Here is a 25651-nt window from a genome sequence, read left to right as displayed (position 1 = left end):
TGAAATCAAAATACATTTAAATCGACTGTACTGTAAGTATGGCAATACATACACACATATAAACATGTATGTGGTGCATTTTTCATATGTATGCTGTACATCATTAGCAAATGTACAATACGTACAGCTATGTGCAAGTTTATTCTCTGTACATGAATATGAAAAGTAAAAACCCAGATTGTTCATATGGTAATGTTATTCCCTCATACTTGCATGTAGAGTTGAAAGTGCACATGCATACACGTTAACATGCGCACTACAACAATTCACAAAGGATTAAAGCAATTTCTTTCTTTTTAGGAAATGATTTGAACTTGCATTGGAGACCTTGTAGAAGACCTACACAGCCAACAGCAATTCAATGGATATGTGATATCGTAAATAAACAGTAGTATGAGGAGGTTGACCTTATCTTTGCCCTCAAGGTGTTATATTTTTTTATGTGACTTGTAATTGACAGTGTAAAGACAGTCTTTGTGAGGTAGACTGCTTAACTTCAAGGGCAAGCTTTTGTTTTTCACCTTTTTTTTGTTTTTTTTCCTTTTTTATCCACAAATGCATGACATTCAAAATGACAGGACATAAGTACTACATGTACAATATGTAGCAATGAGGTAGAAATGGTTATAAAGAATGCCAGACTGTAAAACTACATAAGAATGGAATAAAAGTCTTAAGCAGTCTTCAACAAAATGTAATTACACAAATACTGACAGATTCTGAAACAAAAAAACGATTCAAGTGGCATCACTGTAAGACTCAATGTGCTTATCATAGGTCATGTGTTGGTTGTGAGTGTTGGCCTTTTTTAATAAATCCCCCCCATTAACCAAAGCACTTTTTTTAATGATAGCATGTATAGCATGATAAAACGTACACCTTAATAACCTCCATTGTTTCCTTACATCAGATCTTGTTGAAGGCTTTTTACTCTCTAGCTGTGATGTAAACTGAAACATCCAAATGTCAATTATTCACCATTTGCCTTACTTTGTGTTACACCGTGTTCTACCACATGGTTCTGGAGACAACAAACAGAAATGTGACACGAGCTGTTTCTGTTGGAGTTATTACAAGCACAACTTCATTTGAGTGTAACATTCCCCCTTTTAACACACAATATCTCTCTGTAAGTTTATGAACTGTCGCCTACTTAAACTTGTGAAATCTGCACATGTTAATGGCACTTAGGGCTTCTTATCGCATTCTTGTCAAATATCATTTTGAAATTCACAATCACAGACACACAATTATATTCCAATGTAAAAACACACTGGTTGTTTGTGACACTGTCTGCTAATATCTATGTTGATTTTTGTTTTAAAAGATTAACAAATTGTTACTTTTTGTAATGTAGGCTTGTGGTAAATGACTCTTCATAAACACGGACAGAATACAACAGAGGGGTTTACAGTTTTTTGCCCTTTCAGTGTTTTAAAAATGCAAATATCAAAAGTGTGACATTAAGGTCACTAAAATTCGCAACTTCTTCAACTTGTTTCACTTTGGATTTAATTTGGCAAACAATAAACACCTGAAAGTATAGTAAAAAATTAAACAATATTAGAGGGGCTTTACAAAACATATTTTCCATTTATATTTGTTTAACTACATGTTTCACATTTGAAGCATCAAACCGGAGTTTGCTACACACGTGTGTAAAAGAAATGTGGCTGAGGACACATCAAGGTGTGCGGTGTGTTTACAGTTTGTGTAAAAAAGAAATTGCTATTTTACAGGATGAATGTAAACAATACATCTGTCTTTAGATTTGGTTTGTAAAGAATCTGTGTAAATGAAAATGTGAAACTACAGCAAGATATTATGTTGAGAAGCGTGCAAGCTTTCCATGCTGCTACGTAGCTTTTGTGTGGATGCTATGTATAAATCCCAACATGTGCAATAGGCAACAACATTTAAGGATCTCCTTTGAAAAACAAACACAAGGTCCTTGAGTGCCTCTGCAGAATGACACACCTACAGTGATATCTACTTCAGTGGCATTTTTCAATGTGCGAGTGCTTTGCTTTCCCTACTGCTCAGAGGACGTAGTACATTCAATAACATTTCTTACTTGCCAATTCAGCTGTCAGTCTTGCTCTTTCATTGCCAAAAAAGTGTATGGAAATGTAATGGCAGCAAATAGTGATTAATAACACTGTAAACACAACAGTTAAAAAAAATAAAAATACAAAACAGAATTAAAAAAACAGTTTTTTGTACAGTGAGACTAGCCTTTAAAACCTTTTCTTAAAAAGGAATGCCACTCAATTCATGATGGTCATAGTTATGGCCTAAGAAAGACAAAACAACAATTCAAAAACTTGGAATTAAAATAATCAAACCGGTTTCAAGTCAGAGAATTCCTACGAAAGATCACTGTGATAACATTTAAATTAAAATGTTTCCTTTGACATCACAGATTCAGGGGCCAAACAATCAACAACATCCACTGGTGAATGTTAGCTAACACAGACCAATTTGTCCTAACGCAAAGGCGATGTGTATCCCAACCATAACATTCAGTGGTATTCCCCTTTAAGTGTATTATCTGGTTCATGGGAGTTATAAAAATGTAAAGCTAATAGATGTTGCACACAACAAAATACCGTTTGGTGTTGTCTCAAAAGGTCTCCTCATCAAACAAGCAGAATAGGTGCTGTCTTTTGCTGTCTTCATGTATTTGTCTTTCAAAGATAACTAACAAACTGAGGTAGAAAGGAACTTAGGCTCTACATAATCCTTAGGTTACATTATTGATAAAACAGCAGCAGGATGGAATTAAATAGCTCGGGGCCACTGTCTCCCTCAACCCCGAGATGTTTGTCTGCACCTTTCAAATTTCTCTCAGCTCTGCATCACCACAAGCTCAAGTAAAGAACTCCAAACAAATTACTTTTTTTTGTCTTGTAAATAAACCGAAATCACTCTCATACATTCAATGTAGGGACTTTCTAATTTCATGGGAAGCTTTTTGAGGTATTATATAGCCTTACATGGTTTGATGATGTTATATCAAATGTTACACAAGCCTATGAGGTACTGTACATATCATCACTTTCCTGAGTTTTTAAATAGAGAACATTAAAATAAAAATGGTACAATTTTACATTTATGTGAAACACTGTGAATTACTACCAAAACAATACTTAACGGCAAATACATACTAATGTATTGTTGAGATTGAAGTCACATTGTATAATGATATTAGTTTTTTTTTGTAATTTCATTTTGTATAGGCTAGTACAGCAACTAAATTCACCTTATTCATCCAAGAGAAAACGGCACACATAAAAGCTTTGTAAGGTACTGAAGCCCAACTGAAATGATATCAATAAATGTAATTTAGCCCAAATAAACCACAACTGTTTACAGAGAGCACAAAACCGAAAACAGCTGTAGAGCACTTATGGAAAGCAAGTTTTTTGGAATGCAAAGCAAGTTTCTTGTCTAATTTTAAAGCTTTTTTGTCATATTAGCACATGTCACCAATGGAGATTGTGAAGCAGAAAGTAAAACAAAAATTAAACAGCACCACCTCAGGCACTTGATAGCAACTAAATCTCAAGATCAGCAGAATAGTATGTATATATATTTAGATATATATATATATATATGTATATACAAAAGGGGGGGGGGCATCTTCTTCCTTGTTGTTTGAGTTCTAGAGAGCACAATGGCATCAACCATATAAATAATTCAATTAGCATTTACCAATGTGTTGTGCCCAGGCTGTTGGATTTTGTGTAACACCAAGGACATCCATTTGCCCTATACAGTATATTCATGTCACCACTGTTTTTTATTTTTGCTTGATCACTGAAGGCCAACTACTGAGAACTATGTTCAATTAGTCTCTTTCATTGACTACAACCAAACATTTTATTCCACTCAGTGTACATGTCAAGTTCCTTTTGTGATATGCTGGGCTGGAATTTGCAAAACACACTGTCAAAGTCTTGGTAGGAGACTGGTCTCATCTGAGCTGGGTGAAGGGTCGACAAATCAGTACCAGGAATGCCGTGGAGAGGACCTACCACAGCCTCCTGACACAGCTGAGCCACATCCAGTCCGGAAAAGCCCTCTGTCCTCTGAACCAGTAGTGACATCTCTTTATCACTAAGACAGTAGTTGTGCTGTGAGAGCAGTTGGCTGATTATCTGGTGTCGTGCTGTCCCATCAGGCAAGGGGATGAGCAGTCGCTTGGCAAAGTACCTCCGTAGGGACTCGGGGATCTCTTCAGGCTTATTGGTGGAGCAAACCACGAGGACATGGTCCTCAGCAGAGGTCAGAATACTGTCAAGCTGCATGAGGAGCTCAGCCTTGAGGCGATTCACTGGGCTATCCTCACTGACCTGAGCTGATAGCAGCAGGTCCACCTCTCTGATGAACACCACCGATGGCTGGCGACACCGGGCCACGAGGAAAGAAGCTTGGATGATCTTTTCCCCTTCCCCGAGCCACTTGGTCACCAGAGCAGAACCGCTAAGTTGCAAGAAGGCCGCCCCCAGTTGTGTTGCCATGCAGTGGGCCATCAGCGTTCTACCAGTTCCCTGAGGTCCGAATAAAAGGAGGCTCCGAGGTAATGTGGCAAGTCCACTAAACATATCTGGCCGTAAAATGGGCCACAGTATCTCCTCTTTGATGGCTGCTTTGGCCATATCCAGACCCGCGATGTCGCTCCAGTCCACTGGAGGGCCCTGCTGAAGAATTTCTGTGGTCACCATCTCCACCAGGTTGGAGTCACTGTTCTTCAATTCTTCCTCTGCAGCATGGATGGACGAGGTAGCCGTACCAATGTCAGGCCCTGTTAGGGAGTGAGAGAGGTGCTGTCTGTGCTCTTCAGTTTGCTCGCTCATGATGGGGGATCCAAACTTGCTGTATGGCTCACCAGTCCTCAGATCACCCACAGAGCTTTTGGTTGATCCATAGTTTGGAGGCGATAGTGCTCTGCCAGAGTGTAAAATAAATGTCCTTTGATGATCAGAAGACATTGGCTGTTTGGTGGGCTTAAAAGCTAAAGACGATGCCTCTCCATTTCTGTCAAAGCCATTGCCCCTGTTTGAGTCACTGTCTATTGTTCTGTACATTGGACTATGTGAAGAGCGCTGTTGGTTGTAGTTGAAATTACCATAGCTAGAGTCCATATCTCCATGTCCACTCATGTAGAAAGCTTTTCTTTTTAATGAGCTTGATGTGCTGCCATTTAACGGTGTAGGTGCAATTGGTGTATGATTATGGGACTGGTAGGTGTAGCCGGGCAATGTGGAGGGAGGAATTGGGGTAGGAGCTGCAATACCGGACGGCAGATACACAGAAGGGGGGGGTGCGCCCCCAGGGCTGTAACCAGGGCCAACTGCAGTCTGAGAAGGATACCCTGTTGGAGGATAATTGTAGTTGGGAGACACAGCGTTGTAGCTCGGCACTAAGGCAGGGGGAGGCGGTGGGGGCGGTGGTTGTAAGAGCCCAGCACTGTGCAAAGGAGAGGGGTGGGGGGAGGGGAGAGCCGGGGTACTCTGGCCGCTGTAGCTTGAATGCAGGTAAGAGCCGTTGTAGCTGGCAGTATATTCCTGAGAGGGGAGGCCCGAGTGGAGAGTAGTGGCTGTGTGGCTCCCACAGTTACTGCTGGAGTAGCTGGGCTCAGACAAGCTGCTGGCCACCCCTGGGGAGCTGCCTATGCTAGCCGACACATCTGTAGGGGGTAGGGCAGCTGTCATTCCAGCTTTGCTCACAGATATAACATCTGGAGCACAGTTCATTGGGTAAATCCCCTCCTGCCAGGAATCGTTCTCTGACTTTCTTCCATTCATGAGTCCAGTGGTGCTATCAGAGTAGGAACACAGCAGGCCTCTCTCATTTGGGCTCTCTAGGATCCCAGAGTACTTCTCTGCATATTTCTTAAGCAGATTGGAAGCAGTCAGTGCAGAAATGTCATCGTTTGCCCACGCATACTGGTATGTTCGCTGTAAGTGCCCCCGGTAGGCCTCTACTTTGTGTGCTGGAGAGCGGGTAGTGGATGAGATGTCAAAGTGTTGTTCTGCCCATTGTGTGTGCTCTGGGGTCCACTGCATCTTTAGACCTAGATATTCAATATAAGGGAGACAAATATCAAAGTAAGCATTAAATCATGGTAATAATCAAATGGTAGGAAAATTATCTTTTCAATCAAATGTCCAAATGTCTCCCACATGACAAAAATACAATGTTAACAAAACAGACATCTGGTCAGTATGAGGGTATAGGATCTAACACCTGGTTAGCGTGCTATAATCCACCCAACGCAGAGCAGAATGACACAGACATTGCGGGTCAGTCTATAATCCAACTCTCATCTGAGGCATTCTGAGACAGTTTCAAATCTACTTGGAGGAGAGCTGCAAAGCAATCTTTCTTGGCAGCGCTCTGTTGCTTTCATCACACAAACCCCTCAGCCCAGCATGAATTACATCCACATTCAGTCTGCCCACTGCTTCCTAGTCCACAGAGCGAGGGAGAGGAGAAAAAAAAACATGCTTCACTTGTCTTTTCCTCTGCAGCATCTCTCAGTAACACTATATGGCCTTGAGGGTTTGAATGACATAAATAATCAAGTTAAATCCTAAAGTCAATCTGCAAATTCAAGTTTTTAAACATGCTGTCGTCTTTTTCTCTGTTTAGGATTATCAGAGGATAGCCCCAAAGAATGTAGACTATTAAAGAGGTTACAACTCAAATAATACATCGACACTAATCCGACCAAAACCTACAAGCAGATATGAAAGGAGACATATTTAACAACATTTTCCATGCCCGTTGTAATGCTCCATGCTTCAGCTAATCAGGCGATGCAGTGCTATAGTTTGTACTTCAGTAGGTTAAGTCCATATCACAGGATTTAGGCAACAAACAGCCACTGTCCAGAGGCAGATTACAAACGCAATGTTTGCGGATTCCCTTCTGACTCCCTCCAAGCTATTTGCCCACCCGCCACACTAGACACCAGGAGCTAATTAGCAGGATGATGTTGCACTAATTGCGTTAATTTACAAGGTTTTAGTCAAAGAGATCCATGCTATGTCTCACATGGTTGTCAACCATCCAAGCTAATGATTGAGAAAAAAAAGCCAGAGGCAAAAAGCCCAAACAGACAAACGTGCATGTTACCCATACTGTGCTGCAACAGAATGTGAAGTGAATTAGAAGATAGTATTTTATCCCTATGTCCCTCTTATCATCACTGCATTTTAATACCCCCCAATTAACATGTTGAATTTGACACTTTTTGCCATGTTATTGCAGGGGAAAGTGTTCCCCTCCCAACAATAAAAAACTGTATTTGGGCAGGAGCAAGTAGCGCTGAGTTGTCTGCCAACACAATCTCATCCATTCACAGCATTTACTGACACCGCAGTGGAAGTATCAGGGTAATGGTTTTTGTAAAATCATTCAGTAGAGTTCATTAACACTCAAGTCACAATTAGTCAATAACAAAATTGCACACAGCTCATTGAGTGTGATTCTTCTATTACTGCTAATCCTGATAATGTGCCACTTTGGACAATCAAAGGAGTGCTACTCGCAAAGTGTACTCGAGATCTTTAAGCATCAGGTATTTTACAAAATGGAATCCATCGAAGATGATTATCTAAATATAGCGCACTGCTAAAAAACAACTGGGAAAGATTTATATTGACTTGATAGAAAGTAATGCAATCTTGACATTTGGATGTATGGAGAACATGTTTTTTTCTTTTCTACAGGCAAAAAGGTATGTTTTATTAATAAAACACTAAACCTACAGACAAATAAAAGATGAATTGATAAAATGATACTTTTCACTATGTTAATTACCCAAGTAATTGTAGTACAATAGTACAATTTGTGTCAATGAATCAACCAGTTTTCTCTTATGAGAAATATAGGATGCATGCTAACAAAAATCAGATTTCAAATGTTTTGATTTAGACAAGGGTTATGGAGTAGATAGTAAATGCATCCACTTCCAAGTAGGCACACAAACACTAACACATAAATCGACATAAATGCACCCATGTGCACTCACAAGCAGTGCATTAGCATAATGATCTCGTACTTTGGCATTACGGTAAAACGGTTGCCCTTTATTCCACCTGCCTGAAAATTCAGATACAACATCCACAGGTTCCTTTGTCTTTCTTTGAAATGGTATAATTACAGAGCGCTCCATTAGTGGAATGTTTTCAGATAGCCTCTGGGCTCCAGCTCAAATTCCACTGATCAGCCACCAACAAATACTGCCTTTGTATCAATTCATAGATCTGAGTAATCCTCTAGGGAGAATGATGGTAATATAAGAAAATAATGTTTCGTCAGTTATCTGTTTCTATCTTCAGGTTGACTCAACTAAATACTGCTGAATTTGAAAAAACAGACATTTGTTATTTAACCATAATTGATTTGATATTACAATTGATGTTATACACTTCTATAGATGATCTCATTGAATATAAAAAACAGCAGGCTGAGCCAAAATGCCATGTGATGCAATGGTGTTAAGCTACGCTATGGTGTTTAATTTGTGGTTCAATGATCGTCCCTGATGAAACAGAGAAGCTGACCTTTTAGGGAACTATTCATCTGGTAACCCAGGCTGTTTTTAAGCAAACAAGAGTGGGCCTCCACTCTGTCCATCCAATTTCCCAGTGCGTAAATTGGACCACCGCTTGCACAATTCTCTATTCATTACTGTTCTGCTGAAAGGAAGCACAGAGGTGGCAGAGCGGTTTTCTTTTCCTCTTTCTCGGTGAGTGTGAGTGTATGTGAGACAGAGAGAGAGAGAGAGACAGAGAGAGAGAGAGAGAGACAGAGAGAGACGGAGTGAGAAAGAAAGAAAGAGCGAGAGAGAGAGAGAGAGAGAGAGCAAAATGCCTTCCAGGAGGATTCCCAAGCATAAAGAGCTGGACTTTCCTTCCTTTTCTTAGATTGGGGGAGTGAAAGGTGGGAGGGTATAGGGAGAGGGGGGAGGGAAGTGAAAGCTGTCGTAATTGAAACGTGTCCTAATCAGACTCATTACCATTTTTACCAATTTGCACCACCAAAGATGCTTATTAGGTAACTGTGTTTAATAAGCCTCTCTTTAGAAAACTAACTGTAATGAGCTCTTTAAAGTCAGACTTGAGCATGATTATGCCCTGGAAGTGTTTTGCACAGCTAAAGCAGACTGGTACATTTAGTCATGTACAATGTCATAATTAAGCTGCACAAACTCTGCACTTCACACCACACAATAGTCCCAGCTGAGGCAGTAGACATGCCAAAAAGTATTTATAATGACTGATCATTACAACCCTGGGATTTTCATCGCTGGACGTAAACATAATTATGGGAGCTTTTGCTTTTATTCTGCACACACAAAACACTCTACTTGACAAGCGTGCAAATATTGCAGACAGATAGTAATTACGTTTATAAATAAAAACAAGCTCATATTCATATTCAAATTCACTGGAGATATTCTAAGTAGGGGTGGGGCAAAACACTCTAATACAATGTGAAGCAGTAATCGGTACAGCTACAGAGTCTCATTCATCTCACATATCAAGTTAAGACTGTTTAAACTCAATTTAGATCTCCATGCGGCAGTAATTCCAATCTTTAGACGGCAGGGTGCCATTTAACCCCTCATTTAGAAAAGATATGCCTTCTTCAGTCACTGTCTTTTCCAGGGCTACTGCACATACATTTCACAGCCTGACCACCAATGGCAGCAAATTGCTACATGTCCCCCACACTATCAAAGTGTACCAATCTTAGTCTATTTCATCTGATCCGAATACAAAAGGTGGAAAATTACTGGTAACGCCTGCACTTACAGTAAGTTAATTGTAGTTGACCTGTCAGGCAGGCAGACAACTTTGTTTCCTCTCTTTGTAATCAGAATAAGAATAAGGATCGTACACATAGCAACGTGAGTTACACAGACACACTTATACTTATTATCTAAAAAATAATTCTAATTGAAAAATGTTTTTTAAAACAAATATGGTTAGATTTTGTATGTCCACAGAGGGCATTTCTGTGACTAATTAATCTGTTAATTAATGTAATTAATCATGTAGTGAATTAAGTGTCATGCAATACTCAAAAATGTTAATAAGCTACTAGAGCATTAAACATGTGCCTACTTATGATGTCTAGACTGTACGCCATACTGCCAGTAGGGCAATGCAATGCTATGTAGTTTCCCCTCTGAATTAAAGTATACATCCTAAATATATAATACTTTTATCTGCAGCTAGAGTAAATCTAATTTGCATTTTAAGATGTTTTATGTTTATAAAAAAAGTTTGAGAAAAACGGCCCCTCAGTTCCCAAAAATGTATGACTCTACAGAGCGGCCAATTATTTTTAACAGCAGCTGTAAGAGCTTGTGCTAGAATAAAGCTGTTTGCCTGCGAAGGGAAGTTGATGATCTGAGAAATTCATCTGAAATGCAGTGAGGAGACGTAAATGCCACTCTGAAATCAATTCAGAATTTCACTGTACAGATTCCCACTTTGGATTTTAAATGACTGTTAAAGTAGCCTTTTTAAATATGTTGCGTATATGAGTGTACTGTGTAAATGTTCTGTTATTAAAGTGATGTGTAAGAGTAAGGACAAAAGTCGGCAAGGAACAACCAGTGAAGCACTACAGTATGTGTGCATAATTTGCAACTGAAAAAAGTCCCCAAGAAATTATTTTTTTAATCCTGTTAGAGGAATGTAAGTTAAACATTTAAGTGCCTCGCTAAAAAAAAAAAAAAAAAAAGAAAGGACTTGCTGATAATTGTGTGATGGACTAAAGCTATTGGTCTTTGTCTTTTCCTGGGAATTGTTGACAGTACGAAAGTATATCTGCAACTGCTTTTTCATATGCTCTGTATTTAAATGAAAGAAGACACAACAATTATACATACATTATAATTTATCTCTGTATGTTACATGTGAGCTTTTGTCACACAGACTGTAGCATCTCATCTTTCCAGTCGTCTATTGTCCTTGTCATAAAGATGCACACCCTATAAGCACACTTCACAGTGATTCTCAGTGAATATACACAGATGTTGTAATCTTCAATTTTGAAATCATAATGCATTATTTTACACAACCTGGAATTTCTCACATCCCAGGGGCTTTTGGTCTGAGCTAATGATAAACTCTATTGGCTTGAGGGGAACATGTAATAGAGTACATCTTGAAGTTGAGAGATTCTCTGAGCTGTGATTTCTCTGTCTCAGTGATGCTAATTAAACCATGACTCTTCAGGCCAAGAAGTACAACATGTACACTGAATAAAACCAAGACAATTATAGGAGACAGGCTTTATAGTGTTCTGTAGTCCATAATACTGATGTATACTCAAATGGCTTGTTAGTTAAAAGAACACAGTCGTTGAATTCAAGCACTTTCTGAAACTTGTGTAAGAGCGCATGTACAGTAGAGGCAGTGGTTTTTGTGAGCCTCTATGAACTTGGCTTTCCTGCCTCTCAAGGGATCACTTACACACTTCAAAAGAGAAGAGAGGCAGATTATGACCTTGCTACATGAACACTCATTGACCAAAAGCTACTCAGTAACATCTTTATTTCCCAAAGTCCTGTTACCCTGAGGAAGACTCCAATCAAAGAGGCTCAGGCGGGTTTAGGGCAACAAATCTGGATTTTATCACATTTAGCACATCTTGACTTCTACTGTGAGGCAGCGGTTTGGTGGTACCAGAAGCCACTCATCTGATTTAAAAACCAACAGGCTGAGCCCCATTGGAAATCAACAGATTATCTTGTTCACTGGTCCAATTCACAACTGTGATTACACTTCCAACCATTAGACTTTACAGCCATGTTAACCTGGCTAACACAGGAAGGAAAATGCATTGTAAAAAATGTTTCATTCTTCACGGTGTGATCTTGACATAGACGCACTGCTTCTCTGTTTAACAAGCTAACTAAGAACTAACGAATAATAGGTATCAGTCTGTGTTTCTAAATTGGGGTTTTCTATTTTCAATTTTGTTGTTTTTTAAAATGTTTTTACATCATGTTTGAGGGTTTTCAGTCTGTGGCTATAAGGATGGTTTTATTTTCTCGTGCTTTTACATTAGTTTATTTTTGTCCTATCGGTTTTGTCTAAATGTATTTATGCTGCTTTTTTATATATTTATTGATGTACAGCACTTTGGTCAAGTCTGTTGTTTTTAAATGTGCTATATAAATAAAGTTGGATTGGATTGGATAAGGGATCCTGTTTACCAATGTTTCAGAATTATATACAAACCAAAATACTAAATAGAGAATCAGATGGCAAACAACAATATAAAAAAAACAGAAAGAAACATCACAAACAACACCACAAGACAGTAAAGATGTACCTAAGAAATAAATAACAGAAAACGTCTAATTTGTTCTAATGAGGATAAAATGATTCCACGCAACTATACAGAAATGAATGCAAATGCACTAGTTGAGGTAAGCCGGGGCCATCTGTCGTTCTACTTATTGTTTCCCACACATTAAAATGATTAAAAGTTCAAATGGAACTATAATTGAAAATGCCCAAGTGAACAGAAAAAGGATGTTTGCCTGTAACCACTGCCAGCTTTTCGTCCAAGCATCCAGAAGCATTCTGTGGTATCGACTGCAAGTCTCAAAGAAGGTCACTTCTCCAACACAGGCCAGACAAAAGGTGAAATGAGACAACTGAAGCAATCTTAGGTCAATATGAAATAGAAATCTCTCAGCTATACTGTAATAAAGTTACTGAAGTGCAGTAGTGAAGCCATAAAGGGGAACTTTTACAAGGGGAGAGCGGTCTAGGAGATTGGTTCGCCCACTGGCAAACAATGGCTTCTGAGAGCTGAGGTGGCAGGCATGGTCAGTGCAGCACCATGGAGCCGAATAGCAGCATTCACTTTTAAAAGTTGACAAAATGTATTGCAGATAAAAAAAGTTTTAAAATGGTGACGCTTACGTTTACAGTGTCTGAGCTAAATAATAGAATTCATATTTTGATTATGAACAAAATCTGTTGAAGAGAATTACTTTAAAACCAAAATCTTTGCAACAGAAATAATAAATGCACCTGAATCAAAGCATGAATTATGCCGATTGAGGCATCTATTAATTCAAAATACGGGGTACAATCAAGCCGGCATTCAGCATTTAGTTAGTATTATATGCAGAGAAAATCAACTGTTGACTGATAACCAGACATACTGAGTGGACCTGAAGTGTTTCCTATTAATGTGGTACGTTTCTCTCATTGTGGTAATTGTGAGTGATTGCTACAAGTTGCAGCATAGACTCTATATACTTTGAGATCATATATCTCTCCTCTGGTTGAATATATTTCCATATAAAACAGTAAAATAAATGTTGGGTTGAGGATTTTATTTCAAAAGTAAAGCCAAGACAAACACCCATGTGCAGCCTAAAATATGAATTTAACGTAGCCAGACTTCCATGTGTTATACAATTGGTTGGCGTGGCTCATGTTCACACTTCATTATGACATTTGTATATCCAATTTACATGACTTTAGCCGGTGTATACGTTATAACAAATATGTGAAACGGCAATGTAAATTGCATACAGCAAATTGACAATAATAATAAAAACATTTCGACAATGGCATGCTATGGAGGCCAAGGATTTCATTGAAAGATGCTTTTAAAAAACCTGCAATGCAGTCTATATTTTTCTTCCCCCAACCACAAAGACACAAAATAAAACATGTTTGCAAGGTGTCATGGCAGAGGTTCTGAATGACAGCTTTCATTGAAAACAAGTGTAAAGCACTGTGAGGCTGCTGAGAGTGGCAGCCTTCAAAGACTTCAGGGCTTTGAAAAAGATGTGGAAAGAAAGCAAGAAGGGCCATGCAAATGCAAATTAATCTAGAGTATTCCTAAATAGACTATGAAATAAAGAAAAGAAAAAAACAGGTCCTGTGGCACAAAGCAATCGTTGAGAACAAATTAGATAATTAATAAAAATTGAGAGGTGGGAATTTTTAATATCTTCACTAACACCTTTCTGACAGGTGTTTGAAATCCCTTCCTCAGGTAAAATGCGAAGAAATAAATCTTCAACGCAAAACTGAAATTATAATAAAGGGGCACAACAAATCCATTTCCGACAATTCATTAAGCAGACCTCAATACGCAGTTTAAGGCAATGATTGTTCTACATTGTGCAGCATTTGCATGTAACCGGCTCAACCAATTAAACACTAATTAATTAGACACAATTCTATTAAGGAACAAATCCCACTCATCAATATACACAACCCAGGGTCACCCACTGCTCAAATGTGAATTGGCTCTTTGCATCACATGGACTGGACTAGAGAATAGCACAATAGCACTATTGGAGCTCACAATAAACAGTTTGGCTCAGATATATTTGATGGAGCACGAACTCATCAGCGCTGATAGATTTTACCTCCCTGGATAGGAAGCAGCACCCGGAGGTGTCGCTTGGACACGCAGCTTTCTCTCCAATGATCACTATTAGGGCAAGGTGTTCAATATCACAACTCACAAATGCTCATATGTTAGCATATAGTCAACACTGCAATCATACTTCCACCGTCATTATCAAAAACGGATAAAATATTTAGTAAGGATGAACTGATTCCACTTTATTCAGGGCGACACAGATATCAGTGTTCAATGAATGAGCTGCCCGCCTCACTTTGTGGAAGTGGCTGAGATAATTATTTTAGGCAATGTCAGGCTTGGCTTAAACATAGATTTGTGTTGTCTATAATTCATTGCTTAACATTTTTTACAAAGATATAATATAGTGAATTTTTTAATTAGTATTATAATATTAACTCATGTATCAGCAACTTAATTTGATTTATTTCCATTAAAGTGTAAATTCAAACCAAAACCAGCCACGAAAATACTATTTACGTCCTTTTCAGATTTCACAATATCCAAAACCCAAATACTATATACCCTGTAAAATAAATGTAGACTTGTTTTCTTAAAATAAATGTATTACATTATAATATTATTATTATTATTATATATATATTGTCTTAAATTAGATATATGTCTAACAGCAGAAGTGATCCATGATGGACTTCTATTGCAAGGCTTGGATGCAGTCTTCAAAAGAGCTCGCGTGATTCCTAACACTGCTTGAATGCTCTCTGTGCCAGTTTTCCATCTATCACAATAAATGCTTAGGCAAGTAGGCAAACGGCCTGCTGGCTGAAATGTGTAATTAAAAACAACTACTCCACAGTTTATTTGTTATGTGTTGCCTCTCTTTCAGGTTATGTTAAAAAAATTAATCTGCCTCTGGCTAGCGCGAGTTCCCTTGATGAACTGTGAACAGTCGACAGTGAAGAGTCTACTGGTCCACTTTGTACAAGGCAATTCGTACAGCCTTGCTCATTTGAGTATGCATGAAATAACAACGTCCTATTGGGAGCGTTCTTAGTTTCAAACATTTGGGGTCAAATACACGAGCAGATTCCACATGTGCAGCCCCTGGCCACTGAGGTCTGGAATCTACCTCCCTCCTGGCTGGGTGACGCTGCATGTTCTATTTCCAGACTGAGGGTTGAAGTGAGGCTGCAGGGAGTGTAACACTGACCCACATGACCTGTGACCCAGAAGAGCTGCCTGAAGCTCTGCACACTAAAAACCTACAGCAGCCTTTCAAAGGCAAACGAAAGCTTTGCACATAGCATGTGTCTTTTCATGCCAAATGATTTGCATCCTCTTTATTCACATCTTTGACTTGTTGTCAATGTATTCCTTGCTGTTGTGGAGCCTCATGCTCACTCTCTGAAGTCTCAAGTGAGAAGAGAGAAAGGAAGTTGAAGAGGCAAAAGTACTTTACTTTCAGACCCAGTGTCTACAGGCCACATGTCTCCAGTCATCTGTCACTAGTTTACACATACGATGACACTTCCTCTCTCTGTGGGAACCCGTTGTCACCACTTGGCCGCCAGCAGAGGCTGACTGGGTGCTAGATGGGTCTCCCCCAGGTACCTCTAGGGAGCCACATTAGGCCTAGCTGACAGACTGACAGGAACTCGCAGACACACACAGGCAGGCGCACACACACACACACACACACACACACACACACACACACACACACACACACACACACACACACACACACACACACACACACACACACACACACACACACACACACACACACACACACACACACACACACACACACACACACACACACACACATACAGCCCCTCCCTCGCCCAAGCTTTCACTCCTCCTACAGTACGGCAGCTCACATGCTCCCCAGGCATGGCACACTTTGCATAAAGCAGTGACTTTGCTCTACATCAATTTTTTCAGACACAAAATTATTTTTCACCCCTCTAGCCTTTCCTTGCTACATGGAAGTTTTGAAATGAATAATGGAAACAACAGAGCTGGGGACTCATGGGATCCATTTAAAGATGTGGGAGAGGCGATGCAGTCAGGGTTGGACTGCAGCAACATCACGCTCCAAGTGAATGAACCTACTATTGTTCTTTCCAGTATAGAAATGCTGATACAAACCACGTGCACACCAATTAATGCCAACAATGAAATAGTGTTTATGGATTTTTTAAATATGGGTGAAAATACAACATTAAAATATACTTTAGTTTTTTTACCGTATAGGAAAGAAACAATCTGTGGTCAACTTGAGCTGGCAGCAAACAGCTAAGAACTTAAGGTCATTCTTCCCGCCCCTTATTTCTGCAGTAATACATTGCACTCTGGAATATTTTTAACAGAAACCCAGCCTTTCCAACAATATCCTAGAAAGCATAACTGGAAACATGGCTTGATTTACTTTGCTAAAGTGGGAGTTTACACTATGTTTAGCTTTTCTCTGCAAACCTTGGGTATTTCCACCTTGCTTCCCCAGATACTTAAAGTGGAAGTGAGCGAGCGCGGGGCGATCCACTGTAACAGCTATTTTAGACAATGCAAAGTCAACACGACTCCCTGAGGTGATTTCCTGATAATGAACACAAAAGAAGTGTCAGCCCTCATAAAGCTCTGTGATTATGCTCAAGTCTTCAGTGTTCCTTTTTTTTCACTATTATCTTTCTGATTTAAATTAATCTAATTCCACGTGGACCCTAGGAGGGACTGTCAAATAGGCCACATGCCAAGACTTCTAGTGACTATTCACTTACAACGTGCTGGTGAAACTGAAGTTGTTATATGAAAATAAATATTTATTAATTTCAATTATGCATTACATACAATACAAGAAATCAAAAGACAAAAAAAATCTTAAATGTGTCATACTTAATGATGTCTACATCCAGATTAAGAACCTTATAAATCAAAGGTTTATCTCCATCTAATAAAAGCTACCTTGAAGAAAAAGAAATGATTCATGCAGTCAACTAACACAGCACCATAGGTAATAACTTAAGCACTATAAACACAACATCTGGCTCAGATATCCAGTCGCTCAGACGCTGCTGTGGTCACCTCTCAGTGACACTGCAGACCCCCGCTGCATTGCCGCAGCCTGACAACTTAAACCTTTATGGCAGCGTATACTCAACCTTCTCTCCCCTCTTCCCTTCACTCGGCTCATCCCCCTCCTCTCCACGCCATCAGGCAGACCTCAACCCATCCTCTGCCGTCCCCGGCACTCAAGGCCCCCTCTGCCAGCACTTGGCAAAATGCCAACCTGTCAGCCCCCCCCGCCCCCCCCCCATCTCCACAGAGGTAGAATGAATTGCTGAGAACTTTGCAAAAAAATACAGATAGCCTCCATCTCGTCTGATCATCGCTTTAGCTAATTGCCTCAAATATCAATTTGAGACAATTAGCATGGGATGTAATGAATGGGACAAACCAAAAGATAACAGTTTATATTCAAAGCAAATCCTTGCATGATCTTGAATATAAATATCAAAGTTAAGTAAAGCATCTATTTTTTCAATAATATGAATTATAATGCTATTGTAATGAAGAAATCAAATAAATAACCAAAATATTTAAATTCTAATTTCAGTGTTAGTTACATAATTGATCTCTTATTTTATTTAGAGTGAGCCAAATGTTTTGAATTAAATCAGATCAGCTCGACTTGGTGTTATCATAATTAAGGGGTAATGTTGATTAAGACAGTTCAGCATCAAGACACATTTGAGAGTTTGAGGTCAAAAGAAAACCCATTTCAAACCCTCAGTTCATGAATCTGACAAATGTGATGTGGTGTAAAGTACTTATAGGTTCTCTTGTTGCATGGGTTTTCCGTCCAGCTAGAATAGCGGCCTCGATTGCCAGATTAGTCAGACACTGTTTTGTGAGAACACAAGAGGAATTTCAATACAGCAACATATTGAGTTTTCTCTTATCCTCTTGTGAAAGGCTTGCTGCTCTCTCACAATACGAAACTCCCCAACAGCATGCAATAAAAGAAAAAACACCTTGGAAGAAGGACAGGCAAAAACACCTCTTCACCAAGGTTATTCAATGATAAACAATGGTACTCAGGCACACAATGGCAGCTCAAAGTGCCAGCGATTTAAAGAAGTCATGGAATTGTAGATTCTGTTATTAATCAAAGTCCTTGGGGGTTGGATATTCACTGCCTAAGAGTAACAATACATAATTTATCTAAAGACATAATTAGCAATTATGAAAGCAGATTCAGTCATAATGGTTAGATGTCTATGGATAAATTAAATGGTAAGACCATCGTCCTAGAGCTGTCTATTGCCAATGCATTTAGACTGTGTTCACAAAACCACAAATGACACTCTCAGTAAATAAACATTATAAATCATTTTAAGGGGATGTTAAGAAGACTGCATTCAAAAGACAGGCACTGTGGAAAATAATTTGTTTTGGGAGATGCACACAATGCTTTAAGGCTTACAGGCAGGCAACACTCTAGGCTTGAACTATCTTTGCTGAATTTAAGAAAGGAGAACCTCCAATCCTTTTGTCCACTAATAGAAAATCAAGAATTTACCATGTCTAATTAAAATGTAAACAGTGTAATGAGGACATCAGTGATTTAGGCAAACGTCTCTCTGGCTGCCACTGGGGGTATGATAATTACAGAGGCAAATCTATGAATGCACATGAATCTCCTACAAGTCCAGATTAAAAGCCTTATTGCTAAACCTAGTTTAGTACACCTGGGGATTGGCTAGAATAGACAATCCCCCACAGACGCAGAGCTGCCTCGTCTCCTTACGAGTGCACAGACACCTCATGTGAAGGAGATGAAACAAAGCCTCTGTTTCGATGTGTTGCAAATGAGAAGGAATATAAAGCAACACATGCCATACTCCATGTTAATAATGTCTGGCATAAAAGGCCTGACTAAACGAGAGTTACTACATGACTTATGAACATGTTTCTGTTATAATCATTCATTCAGTTATATATAAGCTCTATAGGCACATTGTGCATATGGTTTAGATCATAAAACCATGAATTATTCTATAACAATTAGTTTATTTGAAAAATAAATAAGAGCGAGGGACTTTGTCCCCCCTTATACTGGTTATTACACTTTGTCCCCCTTATACTGGTTATTTAAAAAAAAAAAGCATGGACAAAGAGAAACAGACAGACATACAGTGCATGCATACACACAATCACATACAAAGATGCACATATGAACATCTAAATAATACGTAAATGCTACAACACACCCAGAGAAATGTATGGAGGGATTTGAATTGCGGGCAGCAAAAAGTAAATATCCACACTATGTTCCATAAATGCAGCCAGTGTTTTTTAATCTAGTAGAATATGTTAACTAAATTAAACTGTTAACATTTTAGTTTGAATAAGAGGAACAAACCACACACCAGGCCTTTAGCTATAGGACACATAAGAAGGGTAAGTACAAGCAGCCAATGTAGGTGCATGCATTTTAGAAAATGTCTATGCCATATGCTGTCACTCAGAGGGAGAAAAAACAAGTCTGAGCAGACAGTCGCTGTGTCTAAATGAGATGGTAGGAGGAGGAGGAGGACGAGGAGGAGGAGGAGGAGGAGGAGGAGGGGAGAAAGGGAAGATGTCAAGGATTTGTGGTCCTTCATCTTTGCAGTAGAGCAAACACGTCCCTCAGTCTAGCAACAGACAGCTGCCTCCACTTTCTAATGCAGTCCAACTTAGATCACTGCGAGAATTGTCAGCGTAGAGAGAAACACACAAAGATAACATGCACGCTGCCACGGAGGAAACGACAGAGATGTGGATACAGGAGAGGGAGACGAGAGAGAAAGAAAGGAGAGGAAGGGAGGGAGGAATATTTGAATAGTCCCTACTGCGAGCGTCTTTATCCATTGGGGACTCCCTGGCTTTTTATATGAAAAACGGGAAAGACACCACTTAACATATTTGCTTAAACATTACAATCCTGCACTGATCTCATAAAATATAGTCAAGAGGCTGAGTGGGATTTCTTGTAGTAAATGACAAATAGATCCATCTGAAAAGATTAATATTCCCTCCATTTACAGACATCCCAGGGTGTTTACATAGAGGCAGCCCAAGGTATTCAGGACCTGGCTTTAATATTACTGAACACATATACCATACATTAAGTGTCTCTAATAGCGACTTATACCGCTTCCCTCTTTTAATGGTTCAAATAATGCTGTCAATTTGAGCCATCACTACTAGTGCTACTGTCTTCAAATTACGGACAGGACATTTAGATCGGTGAAAAAGCTTCACACAGACACATGACAACATTAATGTACAGATAGTTATAAGAGGCTGAAGATTGTTTTTTGTTTGCATTGTTAGGCGCTGTGATTTCAAATATACTGCATGTTAAAACGGTCAGAAAATCACAAGAAAAACACTGACAATTCTGGAAACCTGATTTTATAAATGTGATGAATTAAGTATAAGAATAATTCATATGAACTTTAAAGCAGTATTTTTTACATAGGTTTGACATTTCTGAATTGTGTACATTACTAGGCTGCACTCAATTCCACCGTCTTTATGAGACAACTAAATATAAGTCTATTTCTATGTCCCTGGGAAATGTGTGTGTTATTATTTAGCGCAGTTTATGCCACACAACTTCTTGACATGACAGTCACTTTTAAAAGTGTAAACATGTGTGACAATCAGGCAAAAGGGTGATAAAAACAGGAGGGTCAGCATCTGTCGTCCAAATCGGCTCAGAGATTCACTTCAAGCTGCAGCTCAGAATGCTATCATAAGTGCTATCCTATCAGAATAAACAGAGCTGTCAGCTTTTTGCCATGCACACCGGAGGTGGCTGGGGTTAAATAAGGACCTGCGAGAATCACCTAACACGCTGCAGGAGCTCAGACATGGAACCCTTCCAAGGTTTGAACTCTGATAAAGATCCTCAGGTTGTTCTTAATAATTAAGATATTTAGAATGAAGGATCCAAGGGAGTGGTTCAATAAATACAGAACAGTTTCTTTTTCTGAGATAAACCCACTCTTACAATTGATTGTAAGACACATGCATTAATGTGGAGATAAAATATAAAATATTACTTTTAAAAAGACTGCACAGGGTATTGAGAATGTAAGTAAATGCAATTTGTGGATATGCGTTTAATTATTAATAATTGCTCCAAACTATTTGCCACCAAGCTTAGTATCTATATCTGAGCAATAAAACCATAGTTCATTTGTTATAAAAAAATACCCTCCACAGATTCATAGGAGGCGGTCTAAATATGAAAAAAACCCTGACCAACACATTTAATACCCACTTTAGAAAAACACATTACAACCAAACACTTAGACATAATGAACGTGGTAGTAATGTACATGTTTTTTTTGCCACTGAGTGACGGATGCTGTTATTTTGAAGAGGAATGAAAACATACTTCAGCTCACTGGTGATGATGTTAATTTCCTCTCACAGGAAAACATGCAAATGAAATGTGTGAACACAATTAAGTAAATTGTTCTATGGAGGTGGAAAAGGTTCGCTTAGGACAAAGTGTTTGCCAAAGAGAGACAACACAGAACTTGTTACTCATCTGACTTTGTGTCCATGCTCAGATCCATTTACTGGCTTGTCACACACCATTTCCATTGGAACATAAGAGCTATTTCTGACTCTGCCTTTTAAATTAACTTGCGAGCAATTTTGATGTAGTTTTATAAGTGAATTGTCCTATTGTGTCACAAATAAATAAAAAACGACATGGCAGCTTCTTAAATTGAACTTTAAACAAAGTGAGTTTTCCTGTAAGACAAGGGTTGGACAAATTACCTATAAAATAATATTGTCAACATATAGTCATTGTTGCATTATAGGTGTCTCTTCTTTGTCCATCAACCTTCATATTTATAATAGTATAGATATTGTAATATGTAGTGTATTTGTGATGCAAATTGTACCAAATAATACATATAAAGCCATTTGTATTGTTATAAAATGTTAATTGGAACAACAGTGATTTCAATAGCTGTAATACTTACTATTAAAAAATACATTTAGAATTGTATGGCATGTTACAGCAATTACAAATATTTTAGGTGCAAGTATTTAATTAATGTCTACATTTTGACATACAGCAGAAATAATGTCTTGCAAAAATTAGATTACTTAATGTTCATTTGAAACAGATAAGTTGAATACATTGTCTTTTATGCAAAATGTTAATGTAAAGTTATGCATGCAAACATATTAAAGCATAGAAATGAAAAAAAAAGTGTAGACGAGGAATGTCAGTAACACAAACCACATTAAAATGGATTACAATTAGTTACCTTTACAAGATACTCTGAGCCTATAATTGATAATGCCACTTGTATGAAATTAATCATATAAAGTGCCCTTATCTGTGGAATATGCCCGTGCATTATTATAAACTGAATTAAGTAAACTTTTGAAGATGCATCAAACATGCACAAAGAAAAATGAATACTGCAATAACAGCCTCTTTTGAACAAATACACATATAACAACAATAATGTGGATAATTTCAAAATGAACGTACCATAAATACTGGTGCTAGTGATCATGTCTTCAAGCCTAAAACAAAAGGAGAGGGAAAAACAGCAGAAACGGAATTTTCACGAGGAGGAATTCCAAAGGTTGCTTCTCATTACAGCCACTTTCTCCTCAGCTATCGGATTTCACAAGTTTAAAAAACGCACGGTGCCTTGTTCTCTCCTCAGGTAGGTATTCATTTAGGTATTTAATTAAGACGAGCAAGAGTATATGCGAGCAAAAATATTAAAACAAATCAAAACAGCGCTGGATGGAGACGCAGAGAGCCACACAGGCACGGCAGGAGCCTGTCACTTCGTGCGCGAGTTGAAGGAGAGAATAGGAAGCATGAGAGAGACTGTGGTCATGACATAAAACACACATTCTTCATGCCGCCTATTAGAGGAAAAGGCTAAACCAGCGTGATGCCCCCCTCCCTTTACTTTTAAAATAGATTACTTGCCAGCAGTTGTCCCAGTAAGAGCGCAATGACAACCCATCTATTAAGCTCCCGCCTGCGGTTATCGCGGCAAGTTTTATTCAGGCTGACATGCAAAAACTTCTCCTTGCAGTAAAGTTATTTAAGAGCCTGGATCCAGACGTGTGTTTAACAATCTACTTTAACGGAGAGGAAAACAATAATAGCAAACTCGGTCTGATCCGTAAACTTCATAGCGCTTATTTCGTCTTTTTTAAAGCGATGACAAGTCACTTGGCTCGTGCAGAATGACTGCGCTGCATATCTGTGATGCGCGACACAGTGTCTCGCAACGAGCGTCTGCGCGTGCAGGGCTGCTCCGTTTCTATTTTTAATTGTCAACATCGCTGATAGACAGGACGAGACTTACCTGTGTAAGGTGCCAGGGCAGCGTCAGGGTTTATAGTACCATCGATCCGGGCAGTGCGCAGATGAATGGCTCGCTGAGGTTAAGCGTGGCTGCTCGCGATTTGAAACCATTCCAAGTTAGTGAGGGGAAGACTGACCACAGCCTCTGCCATGTTGGAATTCCAAACCCTGGACAGCTGCTTCGCTGACTGAAGGCAGCACGCTGCACACTGCGCATGATCTGTGAGCAGGAGCCACATTCAAAGGGAATCAGCCCTAATAAGCAGCACTTCACAACTAGCATCATGGCAACATTTTGATTTAGGCAATTTGACGTATTAACAGTTTAATTGTAGCCCACTGTCTACTACCACTACTACTGCCACACACTACATGGGGACTCTCCTCTGTCTATATTGTGTAGCTGATAGCATATTTGCACTGCTGGCACTAACTGAGGTGCATATTTGGTTGTATAAGGGCCAATACCTTTATGAAACATTTATATAATCTATAAACATACTTTATTTCAATGTGTTTGACAGCCTTATCGGAAATTGCTTCTGTTTGAGATCTTTCAAAAATGTATTTACTGCATTATTGTTAAACCAGTTCTATAGCCTGTAGGCTACTGTAATGTCTCTGTTGATGCAGTGAACTGTATTTACCATAGGGGTCATAAGAGATGCATAATTCTCCATGGTAACAAAAGAAAGTGCAACAACAGTTTGAGACTGGAACATACTTGTATTTATTCTCTTGCCAATAGTTAAAGAACGATACCTTATATCTTCCTACTATCTATAAAGCCACAGTTATTTGGTTTGCTTAACAACAGAAACAAAAGACTATGCCGGTTGCCTGGCAACCTCACATTGAGACTTCAGAAAGTAACAGCCCTGGTTAAGAAACGGTCCCCCACTAGTCCTTCGGAAATCACAATTTTATACCTTACAAAATATTTGTATTTTCTGATTATATAAACGAGATGTACCAACAAAATGTATTTGCTAGAGTTACTGGCATGCGATTTTGTTGACTTTAGATACAACTACGCTTACCGTTTACGTTTCTTTATGCTAAGCTAACAGCTATAGCTGTAGCTTCAAACACACATAGAATGCAAAAGTGGTATCTATCTTCTGAATTTCTCTTAGCAAGAAATCAAATAATACAAACCAGTAAGCTCACCACTTTGAAGAGAGTTTGTCCAAAGTACTATACAAAAATATTGTATAGGCTATTGCATTTAAAGATTGATGTACACTTTTCCAGGTTATTTCCAACCTTTCTGTGTTATCCCTAGACCCCTCATGGCCTTGAAAGGGAAGGGGAGGTTGAGATATTCTCCTTTGGGAAAGCATTGCACAAAGACCCTGGTTAGACACATGATATGAGGATCAGCGCCAAAAGTCCTATTATGCCCTCTCATATCCATAACCAAGGCCCTAGGAGTGATGCATTGATTCAGCCTTCACTGCTCCCTTGACTGCACCATGCTAATTCCAACTGCATGAGGTCTTTGGAGAAATCCTACCCAAAAGGCAGGACACGGAGTGGCCATCGAGCTGCTGGACAATGACAGTTTAAGCTTACACTCCAGTATCATTCATTGCTACTGTCCCTGTTAGCAGTGTTTCTTTAAAAAAAAACTATTAGGAGACAAAAGCAATTACAGATTATGTTGAAGCTCTCAAAGATTTAAACAAAAAAAGAGAAGATTATCCTGATAACATTTTATTTGCCCTGCAGCTAATTACATAAAGGATCCTTGTGCTCATCATGTTCTGTTAATACGTCGCTGACTAAACCAGAAGTGAGTGTCCATGCTAGGAACAGCCTGTGAAAACCTCTCTGTGCTGTGGA

The 25651-nt window shown here is 39.0% G+C and overlaps 1 protein-coding gene across 3 annotated transcripts; it reads right to left on the bottom strand.

Annotated features, from left to right (window-relative positions):
- On the bottom strand, positions 1 to 25096 carry fign (fidgetin). 3 transcript variants are annotated; one of them, XM_079664309.1, is made up of 4 exons: positions 24977 to 25096; positions 23808 to 24026; positions 22967 to 23001; positions 1 to 6079 (listed from the first exon to the last, which is right to left on the bottom strand). In XM_079664309.1, the coding sequence occupies exons 3-4, from the start codon at positions 22989 to 22991 to the stop codon at positions 3861 to 3863; spliced, it is 2244 nt and encodes a 747-aa protein (XP_079520435.1). In that variant the 5' UTR covers positions 22992 to 23001; positions 23808 to 24026; positions 24977 to 25096; the 3' UTR covers positions 1 to 3860. The 3 variants fall into 3 exon arrangements, with proteins under 3 accessions (XP_079520435.1, XP_079520437.1, XP_079520436.1); XM_079664311.1 differs by lacking the exon at positions 22967 to 23001; XM_079664310.1 differs by lacking the exons at positions 23808 to 24026; positions 24977 to 25096 and having other exon boundaries at positions 22967 to 23132.
- Between the last annotated feature and the right edge of the window lie 555 nt (positions 25097 to 25651).

The sequence above is a fragment of the Notothenia rossii genome, assembly GCF_949606895.1.
Source record: "Notothenia rossii genome assembly, chromosome: 2".
Lineage (NCBI taxonomy): Eukaryota > Metazoa > Chordata > Actinopteri > Perciformes > Nototheniidae > Notothenia > Notothenia rossii.
Note: the sequence above shows the minus strand (reverse complement) of the source record. Positions and strands in the feature narration are given on the sequence as shown.